Source organism: Plasmopara halstedii (genome assembly GCF_900000015.1).
Source record: "Plasmopara halstedii genome assembly, contig: Scaffold_525, whole genome shotgun sequence".
In the NCBI taxonomy this organism is placed as follows: Eukaryota; Oomycota; class Peronosporomycetes; order Peronosporales; family Peronosporaceae; genus Plasmopara; species Plasmopara halstedii.
In genome coordinates, this window is record NW_020187445.1 from 1,013,448 (window position 1) to 1,022,763 (window position 9,316).

At 46.2% G+C, this 9,316-nt stretch overlaps 3 protein-coding genes across 3 annotated transcripts; 1 reads left to right on the forward strand and 2 right to left on the reverse strand.

The window, feature by feature from the left end:
- On the reverse strand, positions 1-4,519 carry PHALS_10829 (regulatory-associated protein of mtor; the record flags this gene model as incomplete). Its single annotated transcript, XM_024726323.1, has 3 exons — positions 1-190; positions 270-893; positions 963-4,519. The coding sequence occupies 3 exons, from the start codon at positions 4,517-4,519 to the stop codon at positions 1-3; spliced, it is 4,371 nt and encodes a 1,456-aa protein (XP_024577012.1).
- A 253-nt stretch (positions 4,520-4,772) lies between these two features.
- Positions 4,773-5,459, forward strand: PHALS_10830 (dynein light chain tctex-type 1; the record flags this gene model as incomplete). The annotated part of the gene is made up of 5 exons (XM_024726324.1): positions 4,773-4,787; positions 4,876-4,923; positions 4,987-5,119; positions 5,234-5,311; positions 5,386-5,459. 5 exons carry the CDS (start codon positions 4,773-4,775, stop codon positions 5,457-5,459), a joined length of 348 nt encoding a protein of 115 aa, XP_024577013.1.
- A 107-nt stretch (positions 5,460-5,566) lies between these two features.
- Positions 5,567-7,960, reverse strand: PHALS_10831 (Phosphatidylinositol 4-phosphate 5-kinase D4 (PIPK-D4/GPCR-PIPK/PiGK4); the record flags this gene model as incomplete). The annotated part of the gene is made up of 1 exon (XM_024726326.1): positions 5,567-7,960. The coding sequence occupies one exon, from the start codon at positions 7,958-7,960 to the stop codon at positions 5,567-5,569; it is 2,394 nt and encodes a 797-aa protein (XP_024577014.1).
- Positions 7,961-9,316: the final 1,356 nt, after the last annotated feature.

The window sequence follows — 9,316 nt, forward strand, 5'->3', positions numbered from 1 at the left end:
TTACTTGTCGCTTGAATATACAGCGACAACGGAGTCGGTAGCACCTGCCGCCAAAAAAAGTCGATGAGGATGGAATGCCAAGCACGAAACGGGACCAATCCGTTCGCCCAAGAATCCTTCGTGGTAGCGAATAAGCGCCAACTGCTCGCCATCGCTCCGAAAAACCTTAATAAACTGGTTGTGCGAGCCACTGCATCCCAAATGAAACAGTTAAGGAAAAAAAGATAACACTGTAAGCAGTATTACGTGAAGTATGGACTCGCACATACCTTGCAAATATAGGAGCATAGTCGTGAACGGCAAGGGCAGTCATTGGTGATCGATGCGCTTCCAATGACTTTATACTATTCTTTGGAAATCTTATATCCCAGAATTTTAGCTCACCGGTTACAGAGCCCGTCAAAAGCTCATTCCGACCAGCGTATATATGCGTTTGCACCACCCACGATGAGTGTTCTTTCGTGGTGATTTTAATTGAATAGTCGGGCCTGCTTCGTGAGTCAAATATCCGCAAAGTGCCATCACCAAAACCAGCTACCAGCATATCGGAGAAATTCTTGTCGCTTGCCATGCTAGTGATACAAGAGTCTGTCTGCGTAGGAATCACACATATACACCTTTCTTGACGTAAATCCCAGCCACGAAGCATACCCGAGTTTCCACCAGCATATAATTTGCCAGTATCTTGCTGCCAATTCATGACAAGACCCGACCCGCGAGTTCCCGGCACCAAATCCGGCACCGCGACGAAAGCCGATACGAGTTTTGGACTGCCTACTGGTGGATGAGGGTTGTGGAGTCCGTGGTAGATTTTTATCACACCGTCGTCAGAGCCGCAAGTTAGAAGACTCTCCTCAGTTTCATTTATCCAACTTAAGGAAGTCAATCTCGAGCTGTCATGTCAACATACAAATTATTATTATCACCCATATTAAATTTCATTACAATAGTATACTTCTTACCCAGGTGGATTTTTGTTACCCATGCTTAGCACTTTTGACTCTGTTTCCTCAAAGTTGTACAGCGAAATTTGGTCTTTTTCGTCAGCAACAAGAAGCAACGTCTCGTAAGGGTGAAAAAGCAACAGGGATGTCATCTCTGCATCGTTATTTAGCACAGCACGCTGACGGAGATTCAAGGTAAAGTCCTTTACTGCATCCTGATCACCAAGAGTTAATTTTCGCTGCGTACCGTCATATTCAGAGAGAAAGTATGGCGGTGAGTTGTGTGAAATTCCATTTTGTAAGCCTGTACCAGATTTTGACGATAATGAACGATTATTTTCCTTTTGAGGTGACGCAAAACCAGGTGCCAATTTCAAAGCGGCACCTCGAATACGATTGTATCGACGACAGCGTTCCCATCTTTCTGCACCAGTTTCGCTGAGTGGGTCTTCATCTTCTTCGTCAAGATCCAGACTAGGCTCGTTAAAATGAGCTTTGTGTTGTTCGTAAAAAGTCGATTTGAGACTTGATGGAAAATGCTCATGACGACCGTAACGTTTCAGCAATGAGGGAACATGCACAGGTAACCCACCGCTAATGTTTTCTTCACCAGCTAGTATACTTGCAGATACTCTGTGTCCTATAACCATCTGAGAAGAAGCTTGCCCTCGGTATTTTGGTTGATTCATGTTACTGCCTGTGCTCATTGGTGGATTTGGCACGAATTGATCGTTTTCAGCACCCATGGGACTGCTTAACTCTTGCTGAAGCTTGCTTTGATACTGTTGAAAATTGCCTACCGAAACAGCTGACCGCAATCCTTTTTGCGCTTGTGTAATAGGTTGCATGTGCTTATTTACGGGTTTCATCAGGCTGCCATGATTAGCATTTGCTGAAGGAAAAGCAACACCTTTCGAGGAAATACTGTCAATTTGCTGAGGTTGAGCGAAGGAAAAGGATTCTGAACCAGTGCTGTCTCGATTTATTGCAACAGTAGTACTTCGATTCGTACGTTTGATAGAGACATTTTCAGCAATTATCGTATTATGCGAGGGGGAATTCAACAAAGTTCCTGTGAACGTGTTTTCTCGCAGCTGTTCATGCTCAGCTTCCAGAATACTAGCATTCACAAAGCTCACAACAGCTTTAACGGCTTCAACCACAGCAGGAAAAGGATCTCTCGATTGCATCTCCTTTAGCACGTGCCAGATTTGAGCATAACTTCTAGCATCCTCACCAATATCGTTCAATAGTTTCTCGTCCACGATTAATTCTGCATTGCATTTTGGACTCGTGTCAGCGAGATCCTCTGATGATTGCGACGTGTACATAAATTTCAAGTCAGCAGGGGAAGATTGGCGGCGAGTTGGAGAAGTGACAGGAACATTCGCTAACTGATTTTTGAAATGCATGGCTACTGATTCGAAGCGTGATTGGTGGTAGTTATGAAGGATAACATTTGCCAAAGCTAGCACACTCTCCTGACGAATCAATGGAGATCCATCCCGGCATCCCCGCAGCAGCTCCAAAGCCACGACAATATCAGCGTGAGCTCGCTGCCGAATAAACTCCTCTAAGCGACTCCTATCAACTTGCCTGCCAATTGTGTTCGGGTCATACAGGAAACCAACTAATGTTCCAAGCGCATAGGCAGCAGCAGCTCGTACTTCTGGGTGATCGTCATTGAGGGTGGCACCAAGTTTTTGGGGTACTTTGTCTTCGAATACGATACGTTTTGCGTCATCAAAATTTTCCCATAGCTTTGCCAGACACAGGCATACCCACATACGCACTTTTTCATCTGAATCTTGAAGCAGGTTTATACAGATTTTATGTACGTACTGCGGCAAGCAACTCTTTTGACCAGGTTGGTAATTGTTGCAGATCACTGAAATAATGAAGGCTGCCATTATTTTTTGCTCGGAAGGCATCAAGTTGCTTCCGGCAGTATATACGCTAGTCTGATCTTCGTCAATGTTGTGAAGCCCAGCAGCAAGATGCGTTATAAAGTAGGAATGACCTTCATCCTTCACGAGATCCACTTGACAACTCAAATCCAAAGCCAGAATCTTTGACCAAATAAATACGAGCACCTGACGAAGCTCACTTGCAGGAGACTGAAGCAGCTTGAGCACGTACGGGAAAATACCAACCGAAAGGGCCAAATTCACTGCCCACGGCCCTAAGTCCAAAAACTTTTTCAGTAGCACGAGGGCACGAAGACGATGAACTTGGCTTAAAAGAACTTGCAATACCATAGGCAACTGCTGTGGTGGCGGTTTTTCCGAAGACCCGAACTGAAGCCATACTTCAAACGCTGTCAGCTGCTCGGCGAAAAATCGCGAAGGCTGGAGGCTCATATCAACGTTTGGGTACGGATTGGTGAGTTTGTATAACTGGTTTAGGCAAATCTCGGCCGCCAAGTCCCACGAGCGCCAAAGCGAGTGGTGATTCGTCGGCGGTAAAGCTGGCAGAGAGCAAGGAGAACAACCTTCCGACTTCATGATACGTTCTGCCAGCAAAAAATTGCGAAAGAGTGAAGCTACCAATAAATCTTGCCGAAACAATTTTTGAAAAAGTTCACGAGGTAGCATATTCCATGCGATCGTGTCAGTGATTGCCGTAAAAATCCAGTTGAGCTCCCCTAAAGGTGTTTTTCTATCGGTGAGTTTTCCAGGAATTCGTTTGATAAAACTGGCGTCCAGATGTGCCATCGAGAGCTCGTTCTGCGATATAAACCAACGCAATGCGACAGTAATCGGCGTCGTCAGGCAAGATGTAAACAAGTCTGCACACAAATCTGGATTCATTGGTAACAGCTCATCTGCAGCACAAGCAGCTAGCACAATGGCTTCGTTTGCGGAGGGATTCCCGTCTCGCCCATGCGTCTGATTTATTGTCGTTGGGGGCGTTGTGAAGTGACTCAATAGCATGCCTGCTGCCGAGCAGTCAAACACGTAAATTGATGGCGTACCTACCCACGACTGCAGGTCATACACAAGGAGTGGGATATATTGCGTATAGCTCTTGTTGAATACCCAAACCTCTCCATTTTGCGTTGGTCGAGGAACACCATGACCATTGTAGTGGAATAACACACGGTCATTCTTGGCTAATCTTCTTCGATTTACACATAGCTCGCGAACTTTTTCCACTGTTGGATCTAACGTTTGTTTATAGCGCGCACGTGGCTGCCAGCGTTCGTACTGCGACTGCAGCGTGTTCCCAATCGTCTCGATTGCCTTTTTCGCTGGCATGGAGAACGGATCCACCCAGCACTCTTTACGAGCACAAGGTGTCGACTTCTCCACATCAGGAGGGTCTGTACCAATATTGAGACACAGAACAAGCGCTACGTCCATCGTCTTCATGCGTTCGCGCATGCGCCAAGGCAAAACGTCGACGGGTTTGAAAGGATCGTCTTGATTATGGTGGTGCCTCGTAATTTGTGCAAAGCGAAGTCCACCAGCGGGATTGCTTCGGCGGCTTTTGCTTATGTTAAAAGGCTCAACGCTATTGTCAGCTTTCGACATACACGGCGACGCAAGCCCATTCGACTGCGACGTCACTGCCATAGTAAGGTCGGTTTTTGTGAGAATCCAAGCGAGTAGAAAGAACGGTCGACTTTACTAGCGATATCAAAGGCTCGAGAAGAAACTATGGTACGCGCGTACGAGTGAATGCGCCGAGGAGGGCGCTGGTAGCTTGGCCAAGGCGCAACTCTCAATATCAAAAAACGAACTTAATAGGTGATGTGCGAACTTAAGCGCGAAAAGCAGAAGATTGTACATGAGTCGCAATCGCCCTTCAAAGCGCAGGAAGATCATTATGGAGAACGCTGCTGTCGGTGCTGAAGCGACTTTGTCGTAACGAAGGAAGCTTTATCGATAAAACTGTAACGTATCAATGTTTGTGAAATTCGATGCTGCAGTACGAGTTCTACACGATTAAGGACGAGGTCAAAAAAATCACTCAGGGGGTATGAGAAGCGGTATCTGAAAGAGTAAAGATAAGGCTCATGTGGCCGAATGTTATATTGCAGGTCCCTGATAAAATTTTGGCTGGCCATCACTATCACGCAGCGGAAGTACACCAATGGACCACAGACATCTCGTCGAATTGTCTGAAGGAACTCAAAAGCGTGGCTAACGGTTCGGCTGGATTTAAATATATTGGTACGTTGCAAGAAGACAAGTAGTGTATGCTGAGGCGTTACGCAACAAGTTAAATAGTTAGGCAAAATTGAGTACGTGCGCAAGCTAAGAATGCTATACTGGATGCTGCTACAGTGAATTGCACGATTCTTCAGAAGAGGAATGCTGGCTATCACACCAATTCGTCATGCTTTTGGGACGCTGAACGCGATGGTGAGCACTGGACGCCATTCCTTTAGGTGCAGCTTTTAACAGACATTATTTACAAACTTGTAATCGAAATTCAGGAAGCGTGTCGATTCGATGGGAGAACACGACCATGACTTGCGTGCTCACCGTCTACTGTGTCAGCCTACAGTAGGTTTAATCGGAGATACTGTGTCAGCCTACAGTAGTTTTAATCGGAGATGATTTAATGGCATGATTCCTTTGGGTGTGTGGACGTGGGTTCGACGGCGACATTTAGTGCTATATCTCCATGGAAAGGTTTGACATAGTGTCCATTGACAGGTTTGCAATGTCTATAGAAAAATTCACGTCCATTGACATGCTCGAAAAATCCACCATAATCGACTCTCCTTGCTTTTTCTCCGAAAGGCGTTTCTTACAGCCTAAGCGGCGACCAAAAATGACAGTGTCAATGACGTTACGCCGGAAGCGGTCTGCATATGGAACTGGCTTCATGCACGAGACTCCCTTGGCATCACGACATTGCAAATTCACGCGCATCCAACGCTCAAGACTTTTCTTACAGGACCATGGGGTCAGAATGTCAATTATCCCCATGTTAACGACGCATGCGTCTGTTGAGAACGCCGATATGTGTCTTTTGGGAAGCCTAAGTCCTTGGAATGTAGACCCGTTAGGGCTCATGAACTCCATGTAGCCGGCTTCGTCGCTGCTGTTCCCACCAATTAATACATTACCTTTTAGTGGTGATCCACCGCTACGTGAGAGTATCGCTCCCCCTCCACTTACAGAGGAGAACGACTTTTGACGACTCAAGCCAATCACCAAACTGTAGTCCATCGAATTCATGCGCTGTAAGAATTCCGTGTCGGCATACAATTGACTGCCCAGCTGCTCAGCGACATCAATGGGAAGACCAAGTCGGCGACATGACCAGTTAAGATCTTTTCCTACTACAAATTCCGTATGACCATATCCTGCATTTGGGTTTTGGGAGCACACCTCCCCGGACATTCCAACAACAAAATCATGGCCACAGAACTTGCATACCCGCTGGGTTCCACTAGGGGAGTCTCCGCGGTGACGACCAACCCATGCACCCTTGAGGTCATAGAGCTCATCAATGTTCACAGTGGGATTGTTTAGAATATTCGTCAGCACGATAAACAAAACCGAGTGGTGCTCCATGACTAGCTCGTGACAGCCCACATAACGACAAAGATAACTACTTGGGTTTCGACGAAGGTGTGCCATATACTGCGGTAGAATATACAGAAGATACTTCTGCTCAGCTGGCGTGCACGTCTTGAGGATAAATGTCTGATCACCCGTATAGTAGAGGAATGATCCACTTTTGCCTTCGCTAAAGCGTTCGCGTGTGCTCCCCTCAAACGATTGCATGTAGCTCTCGCGAGTGATGCCAGCCATACGACGAATTTCATGGAACACTTCGGGCTCAAAATCACGGAAGATTGCCTTTTGACCTGATATATTAGACTCCAGCTCGAATGATATTACACTCGGAGTTTGCGATACAGCGCCAAGTCGTAGCTGCCATGGAAAGATCCCCGACAACTGCGTGAACGAGAAGATCGACTCGGTATGTGGATTGACGCTCTCGTTTTCTGGAGTGCCTTTTGCATTACCTGCACCTTGCTGGATACCCTGTGTGGCGAAGTACAATATATTACGGCGAAGTACCCACGAGGCGTCGTACACCTTGAAGTAATCGTCCCAATTCCGTTGTCGCCATAGCTTAAAAGTCTTCAGTGTACTCACGGACTTTGTCCAGAGTATTGCGCTACCAAAGCCTAGGGATGCGATTGCCAATCTACCTATGAAACGAAGTGTCTTCTCGCCGAATGAGTTTGTGGTAACCACGTTACGATGCCGCAAAATAAATGGAATCGTCACAACTATCCATAGTGAAAAGCTACAGAATAAGAAGCTGCGCATAAGATCCAAATTCGTACGGGTTTTCCCACTTATGGTGAGACGAACACGTTTAGTTGCTAAAATATAGCAGCCAATGCTTACACAATACCCTGCACTTACTGGGATATAAAAAATTTTCAGCAAGAAGAACTCGCCGTCGTCGTTGTAGCTGTCGTTCTCAGCCGCGTACCAGCAAAAGCCGTAGGAGCTCACACGGCCTGTTCCCATTTGCCAAGCAACGATAGTGACAGCAGCACTGATAACCCAGACCACGATGTGGTAAATCGGATTTAACCATCTTGACGACCGAAAAGGGAACTTGGTCGTGAAGTAGAAATTAAACGCGAGTGCAAAAAAGTAGAGTTCATGAGCAAGCAGCGCAATCTGCACCAGGGGAGCTGTGGAGCAGCAGGTGCCAAAGGTTGCGGACGTTTGAGTAAGTACAGTACCGTGATAAAGCATGCCCATGAGTGCGACCCATACAAGCAGCGACGAGTGTTGCTTGCGAACCGGCGGAAAGAGCAGATATGTGACAAGGATAAAGGCAAAACCCAGTAGAGACAGCACGTTCACGCCTGTTGAAATAGCTACAGCGCCCGGAAACTCGTTCTCAAGCTGCATGTATTCATCATCGATGCTGCCACTGGCAGCGCTCAAGAAGTTGGTGCTGTCGCTCATTCCGACCACGCTCGAGCCTGTCAGATCGTCTGACGACGGGTCGGGAATGCATACCGCCATTGCCCGTCGCTATGCTGCGAAGCGTGGGCCTAGAAGGGTTCTGTGATTCGTCTAGTTGAATACCGTGTGGCTCCATGATTGTAGGTGGAGTGTCCGTGTGCATAAGACACTGTTGGCGTCGTAGAAAGGACAAAACTTTTAGTTTGACCAGTAATATTGTAAGAATGACGCTAGGTAACATGAAGAAACCGTACCCCTGCACCTCATATAACCTTGGCTCGTGTAAGCAATGTTCTATTTCAACGCAGAAATAAGTTCTATACACATACATTAATAAGCCAAAGCTATCATAGCACATATGGCATACTGTACAGCACGTGAATCATACACGAGGCACCTGCCAGAAAAAGTGTGAGCTAACATGTATCAGGCTCAGCAGATACTTTAATACAGAAAAGTTCGATAGAGAATCATTAACTGTTTGTTCGTATGACTTAAACTTAGCAATTAGAAAATTTTCCTGGCCAAATATTCTACTGATCTTATTTGCTGAAATCAAACTGCTTTTTGCTCAATTTTTTTCTAATCCAGCGTACATCACCATAAATTGGGTATTCGTCTCAGTTTTAAGTGTGGTGCGGATGATTGACACAATAAAAATATGCGCGACCGCGGTAATTTGACACAGAAGCTTCGATCATTCTTTGACAATGTTCTGTTGCGGTTGTACTGCAAGAACAAAAGAAGGGATTGCGTCCGTAACTAGTACCCGTCCGACTTTTGCCGACACGACATCGTGTCTTGGGGGTGGCGCCAGCTCTATTTGCTGCGTTAGTAAATAGAATTGTCAAGCGGAAAATAACTACGTTTGTGCGCTGGATCCAAATCAAATACAAAGCTTTTATACGCGCCAAAGACACATGAAAGATAGATGGTATACAAGCCAGGCTTTTTTGTCGCATTGGGAAACCAACTGCAGCGGGCAGCCGTAGTTCTTTGCTTAAAGAAAGCTTACTGGGGCCACCGACATTCGTTTTATGCTAGAACCAGTACGAGTGTAGCGGATCGCAATCCACTACCTATAAGAGTAGCAAAAACCTTAACCCAAGGCAAATGTACTCTTCCGTTCAAAGTTAAAATTGTATTTATCTGTTTTATTTGCGGCAGAGCCGTCTATATCTAAGACCTTAGGTTTTTCAAATACACTTATTAATGATCACAACTACTGGCAGTCGCCATGTAGTGGCTTCTTTTAAGGTGTAGCCACACCATAGTGCGATTACACGGAATTGCTTAATCCCCACCTTTGTAAGGTCACACCATCTTGTGTGGCCCAGCCCTCCAAACCAGGGTACGTGTAAGTGGCACCTAGAACTCCCACGTGTTCTCGGAGTTTGGGCATCCCCGCCACTTTAC